The sequence below is a fragment of the Podarcis cretensis genome (assembly GCF_951804945.1).
Source record: "Podarcis cretensis genome assembly, chromosome: 1".
In the NCBI taxonomy this organism is placed as follows: domain Eukaryota; kingdom Metazoa; phylum Chordata; class Lepidosauria; order Squamata; family Lacertidae; genus Podarcis; species Podarcis cretensis.
Window position 1 is genome coordinate 105,158,310 of NC_137170.1, and position 23,839 is coordinate 105,182,148.

Sequence of the window (23,839 nt, forward strand, 5' to 3'; positions counted from 1 at the left end):
TTGTATACCACCCTTCATCCAAAGATTACAGGGTGGGTGGTCCCCAACATAAGAATACAGAATGAAAACACAAAATGCATAATAAAACAAAAACAAACCAGCACCCCCCCCCTCCCCAAACACATTTAAAAGGCCATAGAACAAACGAGAAGTCTTCTACAAAGCATATGATGATGGGAACGTAGTTTGCTGGAATGAAAATGTGACCTGTGAACTGGGCTGAAGTGGCACCCTTATCACTTTGGTCCTGAATCTGGTCACTTCTAATTTTTAAGACAATTTTGTGCATTGACCAAGTAGTTTTTATCTTGGTTAAACCATCTGGGAGAAATTGCACTGCAGACATACATCAAAGCTCCCAACTTTTTTGTAATGTATGTTTTTCATGAGCAAGTCAGAGTAAAGTATGTGTGTCAGCATTGCTTTTTGGGGGAGTTTAGTTGAGTCTCATGTCTTGTCATTTACTGTAGAACTAAGCAATGGCATTGTATACTCGAAGTACATCATGTGGCTAACTCTTGTGTAGATTAAATTGCTGCTTCCTCCATGGATGGATCTGCTTGTGTTATTCAGATTATTCTTGTGACTCATCAAATTTGTGCACTTTCTTCATCAGTGATTCTTGATGACTTTTCCTCCTTTTAGTTTCAAAGACAAACCTTGCAGTTCATGAAGACAAGAACAGAGTTCCATATGTCAAGGTAGAAAACATTCCTTTAGATACAGAAAAACCTTTAGAAATTGTTCTGGTCTAATGATTGAAAATGGTTTGTGTGATCACATGAATGTGCTTTATTTTTAAAATTTGCATGCCACCTTTTTTCAGACACCATCAAGATAGCTTGACAAAAACTGTGGATAGCACTAAATAAAAAAATTACAGAATACATACAGGTGAAACTTAGAATATTGTGGAAATATTAGAATATTGAAAATTAGAATATTGTGGAAAAGTTCATTTATTTCAGTAACCTGGTTCAATGCCCATGGGATTACTGTGCTTGATTGGCCGGCAAACTTGCCTGACCTGAACCCCATAGAGAATCTATGGGTCATTGCCAAGAGAAAGATGAGAGACGTGAGACCGAGCAATGCAGAAAAACTGAAGGCTGCTATTGAAGCTTCCTGGTCTTCCATAACACCTCAGCAGTGCCACAGGCTGATAGCATCCATGCCACACCGCATTGAGGCAACAATTGATGAAAAAGAGGCCCAAACCAAACCAAGTACTGAGTACATATGCATGCTTCTACTTCTCAGAGGTCCAATATTGCTCTATATGCAGTCTTTGTTTTGCTGATTTCATTTCGTATTCTAATTTTCTGAGATTGCTAATTTGGGGTTTTCATCAGCTGTACGCCATGACCATCACAATTATAACAAATAAAGGCTTGACATATCTCGCTTTGCATGTCATGAGTCTATCTCATATATTAGTTTCACCTTTTAAGTTGAATTACTGAAATAAATGAACTTTTCCACGATATTCTAATTTTCCGAGTTTCACCTGTAGATGATTCCAATACAGTGCAAGCAGCTTCCTCTCCTCTTCTTGCACCCCTCTCTTGCCAGATCTGCTCCAGAGAATTCCCCAACCCTTTGGAGCAGATTCTGAGGGTGCATGGGGTGAGCTTAGGAGATGAGTTCTGTCATGCAAGTGAAAGTCTGCTATGTGAGTGGAGCAGCAACTTGGGGCACAACCCCATGTATAGAATCGAGGTCATAAAAGCAGTCATACCATTATTTAACTACTGGAGCCAACAAAACATACATATTACCAAAAAGAAAATCAATGGGTAAGAAATTCTAGGTGGTATCCAGCTAAGTCATGACTTACTTAATTAGTCTATTGGTCTATTCAGAATATGACTCATTCAAATACCAGCCACCTAAATGAACCCTTCAAAATATGGTAAAATAAAAAAGACTGCAATCATTTATGTTCCCAGTGGATTTTTTTTATTTCCTGAGAAAAGACCTTGTGTAGGTAAATTTTGACAATTTTTCTCATACACATACAAACACACACACATCCCCCAAGCAATTGTCACAAAATAATTTGCTGTTTTTTTGTGGTACAGTGGGTATTCAGATTCAATTACTTAGAAACATTTTTTTTCCCCTTGTGCTGCTTTGAATGTTATCTTTAACAGTACTTCAGTAAGCCTCTCTTACACTAGAGAATGGAAGGGAATAATTTCTCATCAACCGAGAATTCTAACCGTAAAAATTCAAGCAATGCTTTTCTGAAATATTAATGGACTTTTGCAATTTTTGCTTCATTTTCCTCCTTTTTAAATGGTTTCGTTTTGTTAGTCATCCTATTGAAATGAAACATTGCATTTAATATTAATATTTAATAAATATGGAAGACACTAGAAGGAAGTATTTTATTCTCAATATTCATAGAAGGGAATGGTGTTTTTAGGTTCATGTTCCAGGTGTCAGGGAAGTAAAGGTCTTTTTCAATCTTTATTATTCAGAACTCGGTCTGTTAGCCTTCTGGAACTGCGTATTAAATTGCACTGTAGAAACTGCTCTTCTGTTGTTATCTGGTATGTTTTCTATGGTTGTGTCCAACATAAATTTGAGGACAGAATTTTGGCCTTGATTTGGGCCAAGTATATTGACTATTGGTACAAGTTCCTTACCTCTCCCGAATTCTCTTTATCTGACAAGTGCTGAATTTGAATTTCTAGGGCTGCACAGAAAGGTTTGTCTCTAGTCCTGAAGAAGTTATGGATGTAATTGATGAGGGGAAAACAAACCGCCATGTAGCTGTTACAAGTAAGCATTTATGTATTGCTAACCCTGTAATTAGGTTTTAACTAACTGCAACCAACACCATGCTAAAGTTCCAGGCAATGTTGTTGCATCACTGCCTGCTATAATGCAAAAAAAGGTACAATTAATATGTGATTAGTCTCTTTGATTTTACTCAGCTTTCTTATGCTGGAGTTCCTAATGCATAATGGTAAAATATATTACTATTTTTGCAACTTGAAAGGCATTTTGAAAATTATGATTAACATTTTCATGAGAGATAATATTTTAGGTCTTTAAATTTAAAATATACCGAATGAATTCCTACCTTGTTGTTGATAAATTATAGTGTTTTTTAAAAAAATTAAAAATCCTGTAACTTTTTGTGTTATTTAGCAACCATGAGTATTTATAACTTGTGTAAAATGTAGCCAAACTCAAGTGTTTACAAATATGTGGCAGCTGTTTTTGTGAATTATAAGGCAAACAATGTTGCTCAGATTTAATGCAAAGAGCAACAATTATGTTGCCTAGCATAGTCATAAAGCCTCTAGTACAATGAGTGAAATTTAGCCACCATTAAACTTTGTGGGGGTTTTTTTTCTTTAAATGTGCTCAGTGTAATGGGAGATAGAGCCTCATCATTCTGATGACTGCACAGCTTTGTGCCTTAATTAGTGTAGAATGGGGTTTTTTGATACATAAGTGTTTGTAGAACCATTTGTGGTTCACTATCAGTAGAACAGCGAAGACTTAATTTCACAAGGTTTCCACGTTATTATTTTTTCTAAAGTTGGCTTTCAGGACTTTAAGCCTCCACTTGTTACTTTCTTTGATTTGCATTATGTTTTTCTTTCTGGTTGCAATCTATTTTGATATCTTGTCACCCATGGTCTAAATTGTTTTTAGTTTGTCCTCCAAAAAGGGTGAATAAGCTGTGATCTGCTTTAGATGTCTCATGGACATACAGTGGTACCTCGGGTTACATACGCTTCAGGTTACATTCGCTTGAGGTTACAGACTCCGCTAACCCAGAAATAGTACCTCGGGTTAAGAACTTTGCTTCAGGATGAGAACAGAAATCGTGCAGCGGCGGTGCAGTGGCAGCAGGAGGCCCCATTAGCTAAAGTGGTGCTTCAGGTTAAGAACAGTTTCAGGTTAAGAATGGACCTCTGGAACGAATTAAGTACTTAACCCGAGGTACCACTGTACTTCCCACTGCAGAAAAGCCTTTAGTTTATTCAAAATGGTCTTACAATATCTCACACTTGGTTGTTGTGACCGGACCCAGGAATAAAAAGGCAAGACGCAAGTGATGACTTGAACTAGGGTCACATTTTCCGTATAATATTTGCAGGGGGAATTAGAAGAATGGGAAGCTAGCTTAGGTTCATCCTTGGGCAAATCCAACCCTGCCAATTCCAAGGCCTTGCTGGGCCCCACAACTCTGGGCAGTTGAACTTCAAGAATATTCCATATCCAGGCTGAGGGCCCCACAACTCAGAGCGGCTGAGCTCTGGAAATGCTCTTCACCTTCAAAGGTGTCTAAGGGTGCTCACCTTATCTGACCTTAACTTTTCCAGCAGCTCCCTGTTGACAGTGCCAAGTTAACCACAAAACCAAGTCATTCTATTTAACAGCACTGACCCCTAAACTCCTCGAAATCCAATACAGAGTAGGTGAAGGGACCTGCTTGACTAAGTTGCAGGCAGGCAAAAAATTACTACAGTCATACCTTGAGTAACAGACGCTTCAGGTTGCATTATTTTGGGTTACGGACCCGCCGCCGGAACGGGTTACTTCTGGGTTTTGGTGGTCGTGCATGCGCAGATGCGCGGAATCGCAACCTGTGCATCCGCAGACGCACCGCTGTGGGTTGTGAACACTACGGGTTGTGAACGTGCATCCCATTTGCAACCCGAGCATCCACTGTACTCAGGTCTGAAGTGCCTGGTGAACCTATACTGGAATAGAGGGGTGGGCCAGAAGATGGCCAAAGAATCTGTCAAGGGCATGGCCAAGGCTTATAACCGTGGGTGACTATGCTCCTCAGACACTGGTGCTGTGTGTGGGTATCTCCAAGCTGTTAGGTTCCCCTGACCACATCCTGGACTGGCCACAACAATGCTCCCATATGTAGCACAGTGTGGCTGGTGGGAGCAGACTTTTGTTTACTTTCTCTTGTGGTCACAAATTGTTTTAACTTGGAGGGCTTCTTGTTGACTTGTCTTAGCCCGTTAGTTATTAATAACAACCCTCACGACAAAACAGGTTTTTGAAGAGATGCATAATATTTTATATAACTCCTCACTGAATTTTCTTTTTCGTAGACATGAATGAACACAGTTCTAGAAGTCATAGCATCTTCCTAATTAATATCAAACAAGAGAATGTTGAAACTGAAAAAAAACTCAGTGGGAAGCTTTATTTGGTAGACTTGGCTGGGAGTGAAAAGGTAACAGAAGTACCTTATTACTCTACATAACGTTATTGATTTGTTAGTGGTGCATGATGGTGGTAGCTTTATTTCAACTCCTAACTAGTCCTTTTGAAGTCACTGCATGATTGTCTTGTATACAAGAGGGGCCAGAGAATGATCTGGAAGTAGAGGACACCATTCTGTTGCAGCTAAGCAAATCTGCCTCTATAAAGGGCCAGAATAGTCATTGAGATTTCATATGAAAGCTGCTTTAAGGTCTACAAGGGAAATTTGAATATAAGTGAAATAAAGTTTTTTCTTTTTATTAAAAAAACCCACTTGTGTGTTGTGTTTATATATGATTAGCAAAGAAAATAACTGTTACAAGTGTTATGAAAATTTTGTAGCTTTGCAAACTGATAACTTCTCTGGCTCAGGCAGGATGGGGTAAAGCTACTTTCAAGTGTTTAACCTTTTTCTTATTTTGCAATGATCAGAATTTGAGCTCACTGAGCAATATCTGCTCTCTGGCAGGTCAGCAAAACGGGTGCAGAGGGCTCTGTTCTTGATGAAGCCAAAAATATTAACAAGTCTTTGTCTGCTTTGGGCAACGTGATCTCAGCACTAGCAGAAGGAACTGTAAGTAATTCATACTTTTTAAAAATAGTGACCGTTTGATGGCTTGGTTACTTTCCCAGTTCTCTACCTCTTGGTGCAAATTAATAATAGATCTTCACCTTAAACTCAGAGGAGAAAAGGTATCTATCCCCTTCCCACCCACCCCCGCTTTGCCAGCTGGCAAGAAGTTTTTTTTTGTTTTTTTTAACTGCAGGAGCTTTTAGTTCCATATTTAACTAGTGACGGATCAGATGGCAATCTGTTAGAAATTATATGAACCTGCCTTAGCAATATGAAAACAGTTTTACATATTCTAGGTTGACTTACTTTTTACTTATTGTCATCCCTTTTAAGCAATTGTGTGTATGTATTCTGATCCTGTATCATCCTTCTTAATTAGAAAACACATGTCCCCTATCGAGACAGCAAGATGACCAGGATTCTTCAGGACTCCTTAGGTGGAAACTGTAGAACCACCATTGTCATCTGTTGCTCCCCATCCATCTTCAATGAAGCAGAAACCAAGTCTACTCTAATGTTTGGGCAGAGGTGAGCAGGTGCACCTGTCTCTTGGGAGAGATTATGGGTTGGATCCAGTTGTGTCCCTCCTCTGACACAGGCTCTTTAATCTAGCAAATTTGTTCATCAGAAGAATGGGAGCTGAGTTATGGGCAGAAGTGAGGCCAGCCAATTATGACTGGATAAGAAAACATTGCTGGAGTTGGACTTGGCATCTTCTGTCAGCAGACAACAATGATATTGCAGTATTTCCATGATAAGGCACTCAAGAATAAAATTGCATATGCAGCAAAAGAACTTGCTTTGTGCTTAATTTTCTGCATCGGTGCTTTGCTGGCTCATAGCCTGATGTGGCTCTATTGATCTTCCAGTGACTGCGTTGATGTGGATAATGTGCATAGCTTTCCTCACAGTAAATGTGCAGATCAGATAAGTGAATGTAACTGGACATATTAAAAAAGCCTTTCAGAAGGCTTCACTTCTGATCTTTAAACCCCAGTAGTGCTACTGGAAGCTTAGTAGTATTTGTATCCAAAGGTTTTGGTATAGGGCAGAGGGGAAAGATGGTTGTAAAGAGCTCAGATGTGACAGATTATTGCTCAGATGCACAGAATTCAGGTCGTGTAGTCTCCATCACACTTGTCTTTTCTTGTTTGTTGACTGGATCTTTCTTTTTGCATTAGCTTTTTTAAAAAGGATGGGATTTTCATTTGGAAGTCATATCCATTTTGCAGCAGATTGAGCCAACATAGTGTGGTATAGCCTTGGCTAATGAGAACTATGATAGATGCTACATGAGTAATGAATTCAGGGATGTGTGTGTCAGCCATAAAACTAGAATCAAATGAGTACATTTAAGTCTTGCTATCCTGGGGTTGTTTAAGGGGGGGGGGAGAAAAAAGAAAAACAGTGCAATTTGGTATCAGCAGAACAGAGTCTGTCATTTCTCTTATTAAAAACAGAAATGCCAGCTGAGACCGGTGGGAAAAGAGAGACTCTGAGGAAAACTTAAAGAAGGAAGTACAAACCAGTTATCCAGAAATAAAGACTTATGTGGCTCACCCTGCTGTAAAGGATGCAAAAGAAATATTAATATTTCATTTTCCAGGAGAAAGATTATACATTTGCTGCTGTTTGTATTTATTCTTTTGCAGTGCAAGCCTGTACATATCTACCCAGAAGTACGTTCCATTGAGTTCAGTGGAATTTACTTCCAGCTAAGTGTGTATAGTATTACAACTTTCAGACCACAGAGAAATTAATAAGATTAATGTCAGTGCTTGTTTGGTGTGTTGTTGTATTTCTGTACAGAGCAAAGACCATCAAGAATACAGTCTCTGTGAATCTTGAGCTGACTGCTGAAGAATGGAAGAAAAAATATGAGAAGGAGAAGGAAAAAAACAAGACATTGAAGAATGTTATCCAGCATCTGGAGATGGAACTGAACAGGTGGAGAAATGGTGAGAAATAACTCTGTTGTCTATTATTAGGCAGCTGTTAAGGTATTAAATTAAAGAAGTCCGTTAAGGCTCAGTTACAATGATGAATCATGTTCTTCTGTTTGTCTGCACAGACCTATTCAACTTCAGTTCATCCCTAAGCACAGGCCTGGTTCAGGATGTCACATTGCTGGCTTCATAAACCATGGTTTATAAAGCTGGGAACCAACATTAGCCCACACAGTCCTCCCCTGTGGTCTGCACTCTCCTCCCCCTTTTGTATAGCTTTGGTGTGGAGAATCCTGGCTTGCTTTACATCAGAGTTTTCTTGTTGTCTGAAAAAGGAAGCCCTGGTTTAACTGACTATAATATTAGCAGAATATCTCTATTTTTAGGCAGAATGTTGGAGGGTATGGGATCTAAGCAGGAAATATTTACAATTTATGCCGTGTTTCCTTAGGCTACTAGCTGTCACACCCAACTTAAAAATGATAATGTGTACGTGTTGTAGGGATGGGATTATTCACAAAGATTGCTCATCAATAGACCTGCAATTGAGAGGAAGGAAAATTGCAAATGGAACATTGTGCTGTTGCATTCTTAACTTAAAATGCTGAAACTATTAATTGAGAAGTAAGTCCTATTGAAAACAGTTGAATCTGAGTAACCTCAACATGCTTGTCTGCTCATTAATTCTATTGAAATGAGTGGGACTTACTCCCTGGTGAGTGGAGTTAGGATAGCAATCTAACCGAGAAATGAAATGAGAGTCCACAAAATGGTTAAATAAAGCTACAATTCCATGCAGGTATGATAACATATGGTTCAGGTTTTAATGAATGAACTCCATTTGTAGGAATTTAAAAACTTGGGGTGGTATCCAACTGAATGGTCCCACTAGCTCAAGAATTTTAAGCTTTGCATTGGAACTTCATCTCCTCACACGACAACCCCAAATCTGAGGGCAGGGAAACTCTATTGTGTAGCTTAAAGTCCTTGCACTTTTTTTACTTGGATACTGCCCTTGATGAGTTTTATTTTACTCACCACCATGTCGTCATTCTGCTTACAGTGGTGCCTCGCAAGACGAAAAGAATCTGTTCCGCGAGTCTCTTCGTCTAGCGGTTTTTTCGTCTTGCGAAGCAAGCCCATTGACAGCTTAGCGGATTAGCGCTATTAGCGGTTTAGCGGCTTTTATCGGCTTATCGGATAAGCGGATAAGCGGCTTAGAAAAAGGAAAGGGGGGAAAAACCCGCAGGAACTCGCAAGACATTTTCGTCTTGCGAAGCAAGCCCATAGGAAATTCGTTTTGTGAAGCACCTCCAAAACGGAAAACTCTTTCGTCTAGTGAGTTTTCCGTCTTGCGAGGCATTCGTCTTGCGGGGCACCACTGTATATGTTTTTCTCTGTCGGCTAGAAAACTATTGGACCTACAGATTGATAATATAGAAGAAGTAAATGCTTCACTACTTAAAAGAGCAATACCAGTCTGAGCAACAATAAGTCTGAAATCACAACTTTTCTCCTAAAAGCATTATTTGTATGTTGTAAATATTATAGATACATTATTATTTTTATTTTGTCTGATGTTGTTAGCCTCCATAGTAGCATACAATGTGTTGTTGAGGGAGAAGGGCTTCAAATGCAAAAGAGTTCTTTCCCCCCCTATAACCGAGATATGTGAATATTGGTTGTATGTTACTCAGTTGTGAAGGGGGATAAAGAATATTCTTTTTGTTTTATTATACCTGCCCATCTGGCTGGGTTTTCCCAGCCACTGTGCTGCCATATGACAGGCAAGAGACACATATGGGGTGAGTTCCTCGTATATTGTTAGTTTAAAAAATAAATATAACAAAAATGAAATTACATATACCAGGAGCTAAGATTAATTTTGCCAGGACAATGTAGCAGTAAATTATTTCCAAGCATGAACAGGGAGCTTTCCCCCTCACTGCTGAGTAGCCACCACCACCTGCACACATCTTGGATAGGCAGGGAAAGCTTAAAGGGCAAAAGATAATGACATTTGCAAATATATATACCAGAGATGGGGAATGTATGGGTCTCCAAATTTTGTTTTGCTATTATTCCCAACAGCCCTGGCCATGGTGGCTGGGACTAATGGGAGCTACAGCCCCTGACATCAATATTATTATTATTATTATTATTATTATTATTATTATTATTATTATTATTATACCACCACAGGGACACAGCTTTGCTTTACACTTCTGCCATTTAAAAAACTAACATTGGGAGCAGTCATTCCCCCCCTGCCCAAGGCATTCTACCGATTGCCACTGTATACACTTGTGAAAATGATAAGCAGCTTATTTCCTTTAGTAGCAGAAAGCACACACTAGAACAAATTCTGAGATTGTTTGTGCTTAATTAAACCTGATTCTCCTCTTTCCTTTGAAAACATTTGTATCCAAGACTCTTGCAGTGATACAGACATGCCACTCTTAACTTTTCTGGTGCCTTCAAAAATAGAAACATAGCCTCCGGAACTGCTGCCTTCAACTGTAAAGAGACAGGCATTCTTCTCTAGTATGTCACCAGAACTGCCTGTAAGTGAAATATTGTAGAAGAAACCTTGGAAATAGACCAACTTATTTCAGTTGGCCTAGCAGAAAGTGGTTCACAGGATTGTGGTAGGGTTTTCTGCCCAATGTGTAAGAAGAAAAAAAGCATATAGGAAAAGAGACAGCAAGCAATAAAGGATCTTAAATAAATCAGGATTGGCTAAATAATATTTTTTTTTGCTTTTTTGAGGCTGCCCATATAATTATGCAGCGGCATACTGGATAATGTGGAATGCAAAGTACTATCACCTTTCTAATTGCATTTAAGGTTAGAATTGGCAGAAGGGCTGTGCTTTCCCCACCACCTTGGCCTTTTTCTGTTTGCAGCCTGCACTTTTTGTATCTGTGGGTTGGTTCATGCAAGGCTTCAACTGTGTTACTTGATGTTTCCCACAGGCATCTGGACTGCCATTATGAGAACAGGATGCTGGACTAGATGAGCCATTGGCCTGATCCAGCATTCTTCTTATGTTCCCATAGTAGTGAGGGCATGGCATTGTGCCTCCCTACTCAGTCTTCTCAAAATTGTTGGTATGTGCTAAATGGATTGGCCATGAACGTTTTTTCTTCCCATTCCAACATTCCATTCAACCTGTGAACATCAGGCTGAACAGGCATGGCCAGTGGGAATGTGTGAGAATCTTCCTCACCGCACACTCATTTTCTCTGTGTGAATCAGCCCTTGATCTTGGGTAGTTGGAGCATCAGAGTGGGAGAACATTGCCAAGACTTCAGCATTTTCAGAATGAAAACAAGCATTCTGTTTTACATTTTCCTGGGGTGTGGACTGTGAAGTAGTGGCTATTTCTTAGGTAGGATTTTAACATTTAGGTTTAAATGAGAATGTTTAAATGAGAGCCAGTGTGGTGTAATGGTTAAGAGCGGTAGTCTCATAATCTGGGGAACCGGGTTCGCGTCTCCGCTCCTCCACATGCAGCTGCTGGGTGACCTTGGGCCAGTCACACTTCTTTGAAGTCTCTCAGCCCCACTCACCTCACAGAGTGTTTGTTGTGGGGGAGGAAGGGAAAGGAGAATGTTAGCCACTTTGAGACTCCTTAAAGGGAGTGAAAGGCGGGATATCAAATCCAAACTCCTCCTCCTCCTCCCCCTCTTCTTCTTCTTCTTCTTCTTCTTCTTCTTCTTCTTCTTCAATCCTTCACTACAGGCTGCAGCCCACAATATTTCCAACTCACAATTTCCCCCCCAGTTAGAACTTCAATACATAGGGAACAGCAATTCTGTTGCTAATAGTAACATGAAGAGCAATTATTGCTGTGCACTCTGGATAAGAGGAAAATAAGGTAATTTTGGGGGTGGTGATCATGTCAGACTTCAGTGAGCTAATGCTTACGGATTCACCCCCTGCCCCCCCTTATTCCAGATGGCTGCAAAGAATTTCAGTTTTAATTATGAAATGCAGAGAGGGCTGTAGAGGATTTTTTTTAAAAAAAATTATTTAAATACCTATAAAAAGTATTGAAAATTTTGCTTCATAATTATAGGCCCCTTAAAAACCACATTCAGTTCTGTTTCTAGATCTTTTAGTGAGTCAGTCCTCTAAAGGTTAATTATATTCATTACTGAAGCAAACACAAAATTCTTAGTCGTAATATGCACTTGTGATTTAGCACTTAAAATATTGGATTTTTGAACACAAGTATGCTCTCTTTCCAAGTGAGTTGCCATTCATCATAACTGGGCATGTTTGCTACTGCAGTTATTTTTGTGTGCTGCCCCTCTTTGTATGAGGGTGGGGCAGAGACTTTAGTACGGAGAACAGGTTTCACCATGAGACTTTTTGAATATACTCAATGTTAACATTGCAGAATAGATGATTGTTTTTAAGAGCTTTTCTCACTACCTTGATATAGCTCATAGTAACCAGATGTATAGGTTCTTTGGAGGAATAATGAAATGTGGTCTGAAACATGGGGCTGGCAGGATGGCTGCCTCATGTTGTTCTGCTGTTTCTGTATATCTACTCCACCGTAGTTCTGATCACTACTTCTGACAACACAGTTATGATCCTTAAGGTAAACTGATTTGTTTTTTAATTCAGCGGGCTCTGAGAGACCACTAGGCATGGAGGCCTGGAATTATAAGGACTGCAGATTTAAGTCACCAAAGGACATTGAAGATTAAATATTGATTCCTTGCTTTTTTGGACTTTTTGTATTATCACTGATTATATTGAGATGTGTCTGCAGGAGAGGCTGTTCCTGAGGATGAACAGATCAGTGCTAAGGACCAAAAGAATTTGGAGCCATGTGACAATACACCCATCATCGATAATATTGCACCTGTTGTTGCCAGTATCACAACTGAGGAGAAGAGGAAATACGATGAAGAGATTACTAGTCTCTACAGACAATTGGATGATAAGGTTTAGAAATTATTTCCTTTCAACTTAATTATGTCTTGATGACTACTGTAGATTTTGTTTAAAGAGTGTTTTTTATTCATCAAAACCACCACATGCTTCAAAGTGTGCGAAATAGAAAACTGGTGGTGTAAAATCTCACATGTTTTGTGGTCATTACAGTTGAAAAATGTTAACCGAACTCCATTCCTGTCACTTTCGAACAACTAATAATGTATTGTCCCTGCCATATGTACAGTTATGCGATTTGGAGGTTCCAGTCCCCTCTTGAATCCCCGGGTCCATCAGTTGTTAAAAATGTAAGCCAGGCTAACTTCCTATGTTGGGTTAATCACCTAAGTGATGGGCCATTAAGAGTACAATAGAAAGGTGATGGGCCATTAAGAGAGCAAAGGAGAGGGGGTGATTTTGTTGGCAGTGGCGCAGGTATAATTATATATTGCACTGAACACTCTGAAGTTCTTTCTTGATTTTGGATAAATGTTCAGGAATCTACGGGAAGCATATGCTTCTCTTTATCTCTGCAAAAGCAAGAGTTTCTGCTAAGGAGGGGGAAACAATTTGTTTTAAACAGCAAACAACAAAGGAAAATAATATATGTCATACCCTATATGGAACAACTTGGGTGCTTTACACTATCAGCAGTTTTATTGTATGAATTCTCACTTAATAAAGTAAGGGAATTTTTTGTTATAAATCTGTAGTGTATTTATATAAAATGGCACTGTTACTAGAAGCAGATTCCAATTTCAAGCAGTGTTTACAACCACATTATGCAGGTGATTTAAAGAAAGCAGGATGAAGCCACTTACAGTTTTGTGTCTGCTTTGAAGGATATTTCTTTCTTCTGTGGAATATTTATTTCACTCCAATATTGCATCCATTTTGTGTTGGTTTCAAGCTTTAACGAATGTAGAAAAGGGGGAAGAAGCTCCTGATAGTTTTTTTCACCTATTGCAGGATGATGAAATCAATCAACAGAGTCAATTGGCAGAGAAGCTAAAGCAGCAGATGTTGGATCAAGATGAGGTAAATATTAGCCCAAAGCATATTATTGTGACAATAATTATTATGACCTTTTAAAATGGGCATTTCCCTATATCTTCTCCCTGCCCCACCATCCTAACCCTCACTTTAAACCTAATTCAACTGATGTTTCATTTGCTATTCATGGTTATGTTTGCTATTAGGCAGAAGCTCACCCTTTCCTCAGTTCATCTTGCTCTGCGACTTGGAAGATTTTTCTTGTTTTTTGGTGTTTTTTTTTAAAAAAGAAAATGATACCCATACTAATAAAGTGCTACTAGGTTTAAAAATAGGAGGCAGTAACACTGGAGACCCCTTGATCAAATCCAGACCCCACTGAGAAATTCCAAATGTAGCCTTCTGGTTGCTAACCTAGAGACATCAGTGCTTCAGTGGGTGGAAATTAATGCACTAGACCAGGGTTAGAGACCCTGTGTCCTTCGATATGTACTCCCACCAGCCCCAGCCAGCATGACCAGTAGTCAGGGATGATGGGACTTGTAGTCCAACCACATCAGGTGGACCACAAGTTCTCCATCATTATACTATGCTCCTCAAACAGTCTGCTAGGAAAACCAGCTGTTGACCAAAAGCATAAAACCTTTGCCATTAATTTTTGTAAGGTGGCACTCTGTTCTCTGCTTAGGAATGGAGCGTGCTTTTGCTTAATTTTGTTCCCTGTTTACTGTATTCTCTAGTGCTTTCTGCCGTTCTTTGTGATGAGCTCAGTGATAGATGGGCTTCAGGGTGTCTGCCTTAATGATGGCTTTCCTTAATTAGCCAGCACACTTATTTCTGGCTGATTAAGCTAGCAGATTCATTGCTAGCATAAGTGTTACAAAAAGGGGAACATGCTGTTCTAATATCTTTCACATTCTAGTCCCACTGATTAACTTTTTTGTGCATCACAAAATCATTTGCTGGGACTAAATAGACCGTATGTTGAATGTGAATGCCTTCATTTTAAAAATTGCTAAACCATGTGGGCTAAAGTTTTGTGTATATGTAGAAGCTAGATGTAATGGATATGTTGATGTGGTCTGCTTTTTAGTCTTTTATGTTCACTTGGCGTGATCACAGTTCTAACCCTTATTTTGGACAGATATTTAACATTGTGCTGATTAATTCTTTTGATATCTTCCCGTTTTGCAAGGATAGCTTATTGAAACATTTTAAAGCTTTGTAACTGGAATACATGGCCTACTATCCCAGAAATGCCACTTTCTGTAAGTTCAGATAGGATTAATCCAAATTTGTAGTCCTATCTTTACCTCCTTCTGGCATAGCCCGTGGTCTAAATGCTCGTAGACTCCATGGCTTTCTATAACAAGTGTCTCATGTGTTTATGAGTAGGTAAAAATATAGGGGATATTGTGTTCACAGGTTAGATGCACATTCACAAAAATACATGGTTTGACACATAGTGAACTATTTATGTCCAAAAGACCTTTTACAAACTTCTCCCATCTTTTTTATTGGACCATAACCTTTTGATTTATGGAGGAAGTGTTGGCTTTCCACAGGGGTGGGCAGGCTAAAAGCTTCTCATTGGGTGCTTCTAAAGTGCTGAAGATTGCTCTTAGTGTAGGGATGAATCAGAAGGGTGTGATCAGTTGGGAAGTGGGGAAAGTTGGATTTGGCTTAGTGGGGTTGATGGGAGTGTTGATGAACAATGTCTGGAGGGTATCACATTGAGTTGGTGGACGACTTATCTATTCTTATTGGTTTTTATGTATGCTGCCCAGAGAACCTGAGTTACGGGGCTGCAGAGAAATATAATTTGTAAATAAAAAGAATTTTTCAGCCCACTCTTGTACTGTTATGTGTGAGCAAGCAACATTCTTGCTTCTGTTGTTGCGGAGTATCATGCAGTATACTAGAATTCTTATAAAGCCAGAATTACAGTTTGCTACTCTTAAGCATGTTGTAATTTATTCTATTAATAATGGCCAAATGGAAAATTCAGAAGAGTTGGGGCAGTTAACAAGCCCTGCTTCTCTTCTGCTCTCCCTGAGATGTTTCAGCGATTCCTTTCCACCCCCACAAACATCTCCTGTTTCCAATTCTATTTCCAATGTCTGGTTTATGCCGTTTTCACTCACATTGCTTATGTCATAATGGTCCTCCTTTTAACCCAAGAGTTACACAATCTTAATGTTTCCATCTCTTTGTAGCTTTTGGCTTCCACTAGGAGAGATTATGAGAAGATCCAAGAGGAACTCACTCGTCTCCAGATTGAAAATGAAGCTGCGAAAGAGGAAGTGAAAGAAGTTCTTCAGGCTCTGGAGGAACTGGCTGTTAATTATGACCAGAAGTCGCAGGAAGTGGAGGACAAGCTGAGAGCTAATGAACAGCTAGCTGACGAACTTGCACAGAAAACAGTAAGAATAATCCTCCTCTGTGTGTGTGCATGTGTGCATGTGCGTGTGCATGTGCATGTGCATGCATGCCTACATGTGCATCATTCTGGAAATCTGGAAATGCATTCTAGAATCAACAATGCTATCTTCCTAATTTCAAGAGAAGCTGTGAATTTCTAAAACTAGCTGTTCAAACATAAGATGTGCAGCTTGATTTTATTAACGTTTACTCAGCAGTGCATATTACTGAGTGTAGTGGCCCCTATTGTTAGGTAAGTATGTGTAAGCTTCCAGTTCATGTTCACATTTGTCTGCAGTTCATGCTGTTATATTCTGAGGTAGACTAAGGTAGAGTGCTATTGCCACCACAAAGTTCACTAAAATACCTTCAAGTCTTGATTTATATATATATTTTTAAATGCCTCTGTTTCTTTCCTTTGTATGCTTCTTTAGCTTCTGGCAATCTTTTCACACCCACATCCAGAGCCAGCACAGTAGTCCTATAAATTGCTGTGCTCATATTCCAGCTTGGCCAGAGACTCAATAGGCAATTAAGCCAGTGAGTCTCAAATCTTTGTTCCCCATTTAGGAAATGAGGGAAAAGGATTATAATAAGTACGAATGAGATTATGAGGATTAGCTATACTCCAAAGTAGTGACCTGTTTCAGGTGCTAAGGGTAAAACCATATTTTTTAATTACTGTACATCTTTTGCAAACTTCTACTATTGATGGTGTTCAAGGTAGTGAACAACATATCGGAGAATGTCATAGAAACACATATTGTATGCAGTTGCAGAATTAAGAGTAGGGAAATCATCATCATCATCATCATCATCAAAACATGGGTGCATCCATTTTTACATTTTGTTCATTTATGTATATTCTGCCATCATAGATATATGAGAAGGCAGAGTACCATTCCTCTGCATATGGGCACCGGGGAGCAGTTAATTTGTGCAGATTTTAATTGGATGAACATTAGCTGAAACAGGGTGGATAGGTGAATGGAAGAGGGAAGTTTTCCTGCTACCATTGAATGTTTTTTGCAGAAAGAATACAGTCTCAAGAGAAATTAAGAGTAGCTTGCTTACACTGTTATTAAAAAGAAAGAAAGTTCAATTCCTGGTCTTCATGATGTAGCTGTGAAAGGGAGACCAATGGCATGTCACTCAGCAGTGAAGATGTAGGGTGGAGTCTGAGATGGAAAGAGCAATCTTGTTGCTATAATACACACTGCAGTTCTTCCAGTTTATTTGTGTTCATGACATTCTAAAAAGCTCTCTTGGTTGCTGCTTCTTGTTTTCTGTAAGGATTTTGCCACCAACCCTTAACTTAGACTAAATATAAGCAATGATTTACCCTCACCCACCTCCAACTCGGTCCATTCTGATTTATCTCTAGTGATTTTACATCTAGCTACTGCTTAGAAGCCAGCAGGGGCATGCTCTGATTTGAGTAGTTTTCACAGTGAGTCGGGTTTAAGGGAAACCTGGGATATTTGAACTGTGGGGAATGCTGAGGCTGTGTGTAAACAGACATTTTGTGTACTAAGACATATTCTTGTGTAGAGTCCACATGTTCAAATTCTAGTGTACAATTCCCTATCGAATCTCTGGATTGGTACTTAATGGGATTTGGAACAGACTACATGCAGAACCATACAGGAATTTCTGGTGGTACCAGTATAAAGTATTTTAGTGTCTGTGTTTAATTCATTATTGAGGGTGGCACAGCTACATAGATTGGCTGTGATTCCTTCGTTTTTATCCTTGGGTGTTCAGGAACACAAACTTTTAATGTAGCAAACACCAGCTTAACCTCAGAAATGTACAATTGCTGCAACAAGTGTGAAGTCTTCGCTGCTGTTCATTATTTTGCAGTCCGCCCTGACAACTACACAGAGAGAGTTGGGACAGTTGCAAGAACTCAGTAACCATCAGAAGAAGAGAGCTACTGAGATCTTGAATTTACTGCTTAAGGACCTTGGCGAGATTGGAGGAATCATTGGTACTAATGACGTTAAAACGGTAAGTTGAATTTTTTAAAATCTTAAATGGGATTATCTAACTTCATTGGCAGGCTGGACTGCAAAGCTTTTTTCTCTTACTATGTTCATGAAACTCATGATCAAGTGAGCTTTTCCCAATTCATTTTGCCAGCCAGTTTGTGTATCCAAAGGGCTGGAATTGCTGATAGGTCCTTTCATTTAAAAGTTGAACCCATAAACATATGAAATACTTGGAGGTTCATAGGGAAACTACTGTGAGCTGAGAAGCTTCTGCATGGCAAGTCCAAGCATTTCTGGATGGGATTTCTAGATTTTGAATATTGTCTACATTGATCTAAATAAAAAGCAGGGTATCCAGCAATCTATTATAATTCCTATTGTTAAGGGGAGCTGGTGGCGCTGTGGTCTAAACCACTGAGCCTCTTGGGCTTGCTGATTGGAAAGTTGGCGGTTCAAATCTGTGCAGTGGGTGAGCTCCCATTGCTCTATCCCAGCTTCTGCCAACCTAGCAGTTCGAAAGCACACCAGTGCAAGTAGATAAATAGGTACCGCTCTGGCGTGAAGGTAAACGGCATTTCTGTGCGCTCTGGCACTTGTCACGGTGTCCCGTTGCACCAGAAGTGGTTTAGTCATGCTGGCCACATGACCCGGAAAGCTGTCTGTGGACAAATACCAACTCCCTCGGCCTGAAGCGAGATGAACACTGCACCCCATAGTCGCCTTTGACTTGACCTAACCGTCCAGGGGTCTTTTACCATTATCTTTACCATAATACCTATTGCGTCTTCTGGTAAATGAAGTATTTATTTATCAACACTATCTATATACCACTTTTCAGTCAAACCTCACAAAGCAGTTTACATAGGATTATTAAACAATAAGCACTGATTTTTTTTGGGGGGGGGGAGAAGCTACAATGTAATGGAAAAGGCAACTTGTGTCTTTAGGACAAGCTGTTACTGCTTCTCAGTCCCCTGAGGGCAAAATGGTCCTTCAGATGTCCCTGTGATGGCAGTTGGGGGACAGAGGGGCCTCTATGGGAGCTGGATGGTGAAAATTCCCCAAGCGTCTTTCTTTTCAACTTTAAAACTTTAGAATATATATAATTCTTCAAAACAACAACAACTCCTCTGCTGGTTGCCATTTAAAATACATAATAGATTTTAATACCTTAAATTTGGCATCTAGAACTGAGCAAGGTGAGCCTCTAAGGGGAAGTCATTCCAGAACTTCAGCATCATTGGCAGTAAGGGAAGACCAGTACAAATTGGGCTGATTTCCATTGCCTAATGCAAACAGATGGGTTAAACCACAGAGCCTAGGACCTGCCGATCGAAAGGTCGGCAGTTCGAATCCCCGCGGTGGGGTGAGCTCCCGTCGTTCGGTCCCAGCTCCTGCCTACCTAGCAGTTCGAAAGCACCCCTAAGTTCAAGTAGATAAATAGGGACCGCTTTCTAGCGGGAAGGTAAACAGCGTTTCCGTGTGCTGCGCTGGTGCTGGCTCGCCAGAGCAGCTTTGTCACGCTGGCCACGTGACCCGGAAGTGTCTTCAGACAGTGCTGACTCCCGGCCTCTTAAGTGAGATGAGCGCACAACCCTAGAGTCGGACACGACTGGCCCTGATGGGCAGGGGTACCTTTACCTTTACCTAATGCAAACAGAGTTGAGCATCTCGGTAGTTACAAATTGAATTTACTGGTACATGTTCACCATGCAACTGTTTTGGATGTTCAGTTAGCAGATGTGAATGGAGTGATTGAGGAGGAGTTCACCATGGCAAGGCTCTACATCAGTAAGATGAAGTCTGAGGTGAAATCTCTGGTGAACCGTAGCAAGCAGCTGGAGAGTGCCCAGATAGACTCCAACAGAAAGATGAATGCCAGCGAGAGGGAACTTGCCGCTTGTCAACTCCTTATCTCTCAGGTTATTAGAGTGTTTTTTCTTTTTATCCCCCCTTCCTCCACCCACTAACCAGTCCAATTAATTTGCCTCACATTTTCTGTGTATATTAAATATATATTTTTTCCTTGCTTACATCTTTCAAAGCATGAAGCAAAGATAAAGTCTCTCACAGACTACATGCAGAACATGGAGCATAAACGAAGGCAGCTAGAAGAGTCACAGGATTCACTTAATGAGGAGTTGGCCAAATTGCGTGCTCAAGGTACAATATTTTCAAGCATTCCCAGTTTTATGTTTTGCCTCTTCTGAGCTGAAAACAGCCCTCTTGGGTCACATCTGCACCGTACATTTAAAGTTTTCTTCCACCACTTAAACTGTCATGGCTTCCCTCTCCCCCAAAAAACACCAATCCTAGGAAATGCAGCTTGTTAATGGAACTGGGAAATGTAGCTCTGTGAGGGGTCTCCTAGCAACTCTAAGCACCCTTAACAAACTGCAGTTCCTAGGATTATTTGGAGGAAGCCATAACAGTGAATGTGGTACAACAGTGCTTTAAATGTCTGTGACCTTGGGCTTTCTTCTGCTTTTCTCAGGAGATGCTGAATTTTGGTGAGGCTTTTTCTATTGCAGTTACCTTCTTTCCTACCACTGTAATGAGCCCTACAGCTCCACTGGGATTGGACATGGATTGGCAGGCTCAGTTGGATGAGGAAGAAGCAGGAGGATGGGAATGCGGGATGTAGGTTCTCCCCTTTCCGCCTATCCTGTGGAGTAGAGAACATCAACCGGCTGCTGAGGAGTCAGAAGGCGAGATGTGGCATTGCCTCTGAGGACCAGGCATGGCCTCCATAAATGGGAATAGATTCACCCGTCCAGATGGGATGTGCCCCTATGAAGTAGACACATCTGTGAGGCAAGAGGGTCTCATGCGTAAGATCACTATGCCTCATCTTTAAAAGCCTGGCTGGAGTGATGTGGAGACATCTCTGTTGCTTCCATCTATTCCTGAACTTCCTGCCTAGCTCCTGAACTCTTGAGTCCTACACTGCGCCTGCTTCAGAGCCTGTATAGTTAACTTCCCTGAATAAAGATATTTATCTGACTCGCAAGGGGAAGAGTCTCTATTATCATGTTTCGGGCAGGAATCAGGACAACCACCCTCCTCATTGTTGAGGACTCAAATAGCATTTCAGACTGGTTAAGGCTAATGACATGTCTGATCTGGGTGCAGCAGTGCTTCTTCAAGGCATTTGCAATGTCTTATTTGATTTTTTAAATTGCGGTGCAGAATAAATGTGCTGCATAAGCATCCTTTATCATCTGATTCAACATGTGAGAATCTTGTGTGGTTCGTGCAGTGTACCATGATTGAAAACTCAACCTTCTCCTGGCAGCTTTGTGGAGCTGCCAGAGGCTGAGTAGATCTCTAAGATTCACAGCATTTTCCACACTATAAGACGCACCAGACCATAAGATGCACCTAGTTTTTGGAGGAGGAAAACAAACAAACAAAAAAAATTATTCTGAATCCCAGAAGCCAGAACAGCAAGAGGGATCACTGCGCAGCGATCCCTCTCACTGTTCTGGCTTCTGGGATAGCTGCGCAAAGCCTCTTCGGGGCAGGGGGAGCCTTCATCCTGCTGCCCTGAAGAGGCTGTGCGCAGCTAAGCCAGAAGCTAGAACAGCAAGAGGGAGCGCTGTGCAGTGATCCCTCCCGCTGTTCTAGCTTCTGGGATAGCTGCGCAGCCTGCATTCACTCCATAAGACGCACACACATTTTCCCTTCTTAGGAGAGAAAAAGTGCGTCTTATAGAGTGAAAAATACAGTATATTAGGAGTGTGGAACCCGTGGCTCTCCATATATTGTTATAGACTTGAACCTCAATCAGCCCCCCCCCCCGCAAGCATGGCCAGTGTTTAAGGGTGATGGAAGTTGTAGGCCAGCAACATCTGGAAAGTCACAGGCTTCCCACCCCTGATTTTTATCCTATCCTCCAGTGCTGATTTGCATTCATGTGCTGAAATCTCCATGGATCTGCAACTAAATAATATTCCTGGCGTTTTGAATTAGTCTTGGAAATTGGCCCTAAGGAAGGACTGCTATGCTCTGAATTATCAGTGGCTGGGATGAGCAGGCTGTAGCAAAAAAGAAAAAGAAAAGAAAAGAAAAAGGTCTTAGCACATACAATATGTTATTTTAGTAGACAGATGGGACTGGGTATGGTGCCCATTCCCCCCACCCCAAAAGCACCTCTTGGAAATCATAGGCTAAATGTAGCTTGTTCCAATGAAGCAGCTGTTAATGCGGGAAATGGATTCCCTTAGGTTTTGTTGCCATTGTAAACAAGTCCAAATGCCAGGAGATAGAAGTATGTGAAGTGGTGTCTTCTGCTTGAAGAGGTAGATTGTTTAGGGCCCTGAATGCTATCTTGTTTAAACCGCATAAAATTAAACAGGAGTTGCTCAGCTTTAATTTTTGTTTTAACAGAAAAAATGCATGAAGTCAGTTTCAAAGATAAAGAGAAGGAGCATTTAACCTTGCTGCAGGATGCAGAGGAAATGAAGGTAACATTGTACAATACAATTGTGAGATCAGTTTCTCACCAATAATACTTCTCAAAGTCATGACAAGGTGCACTTCTAATGTTGCTTTGTACTTTTGAACAACGTGTCGAAGGCACACGTGTGCATTAAGAAATCTGTTCTGTTTGCCGTGCAGTGGAAGAGCTTCCCTACCAAATGTGTGTTGTTGGGTTGGTGTTTTTTTTAACCATTGTATTATATTCTTGGTAGCTATTTGTACTAACCTTGCCAGTTGCAGATTATTCCATGCTCACATAATTAAAAGGAAGGATAGGTTTGCTGCACAAGAGTGCAGAGGATAGATATGCTGAGGTTTACTTTATCTACTAGATGTTGTCCAGACATTGCTAACAGGGGAGCATACAACCAGCAAGCAAATGTGTGTGTGTTTAAATCTCATTGATGTTCTTGAAATGGTAGCGAAGAAGCTGAGTGAGTTGTTTGATGCTGATGGAGCACAGCCAACAACAACTTAAAAAACCAAACTATATTGCATTTTTGTATGTAAGGGTTGGGTGGAATGGGACTTGTAGAGCTGTGAAGTCACAGAAACTGTCCAATAAGTGCTCATTATATTTGTAACATACAGCTTGAGTATTTGAATAGTGCAATACCCCTGTAATGAAATGAAAAGAATATGGATATGAATATGAATATGCTGCCAAGGAGTGTGGTGGAGTCTCCTTCTTTGGAGGTCTTTAAGCAGAGGCTTGACAACCATATGTCAGGAGTGCTCTGATGGTGTTTCCTGCTTGGCAGGGGGTTGGACTCGATGGCCCTTGTGGTCTCTTCCAACTCTATGATTCTATGATTCTATGGATCCCATCCAACAAATTATACTAGCTGAACATTCATTGCACTATAACCCAGGCCTTAAGTCGGGGATGGGGAACCTGTGATCCTTCCAGGTGATGATCAACTAGAGTTCCTGTTGGCCCTAACTATCCTGACTGGGCTGATGGATTCCAACAACATCTGTAGGGCCACAGGTTAGCTATACCTGACTTAAGTTGCTAATTATCCTTTTTACAGCATGCTTCTATAAACTATTGTATTCCCTGGCACTTCATGTGTACACTACTGTTAATACCCTGTGCTGGTGTAAGCAAACAGGTCATCTATTTACCTTAAGGGCCTAAGGGGTGGGAAACAGATTGTTCTCTAGAAGTTGTGGGACTACAACTCAAATCATCCTTCACTTTTGGTCATGCTGTCTGGAGCTGATGGGAGTTG

The 23,839-nt window shown here is 40.5% G+C and overlaps 1 protein-coding gene across 2 annotated transcripts in view; it reads left to right on the plus strand.

Annotated features, from left to right (window-relative positions):
- The window catches only part of KIF5C (kinesin family member 5C), a 76,976-nt gene that overhangs the window by 38,540 nt on the left and 14,597 nt on the right, over positions 1–23,839 (plus strand). For both annotated transcript variants that reach the window (XM_079993328.1, XM_079993327.1), the window contains exons 6-18: positions 646–701; positions 2,700–2,787; positions 5,094–5,218; positions 5,717–5,821; positions 6,201–6,349; positions 7,631–7,779; positions 12,554–12,729; positions 13,687–13,755; positions 15,927–16,133; positions 17,995–18,141; positions 19,856–20,044; positions 20,168–20,285; positions 22,512–22,588. In XM_079993328.1, the coding sequence (XP_079849454.1) occupies positions 646–701; positions 2,700–2,787; positions 5,094–5,218; positions 5,717–5,821; positions 6,201–6,349; positions 7,631–7,779; positions 12,554–12,729; positions 13,687–13,755; positions 15,927–16,133; positions 17,995–18,141; positions 19,856–20,044; positions 20,168–20,285; positions 22,512–22,588 (1,655 nt within the window). The remainder of the gene's footprint in view (positions 1–645; positions 702–2,699; positions 2,788–5,093; positions 5,219–5,716; positions 5,822–6,200; positions 6,350–7,630; positions 7,780–12,553; positions 12,730–13,686; positions 13,756–15,926; positions 16,134–17,994; positions 18,142–19,855; positions 20,045–20,167; positions 20,286–22,511; positions 22,589–23,839) is intronic.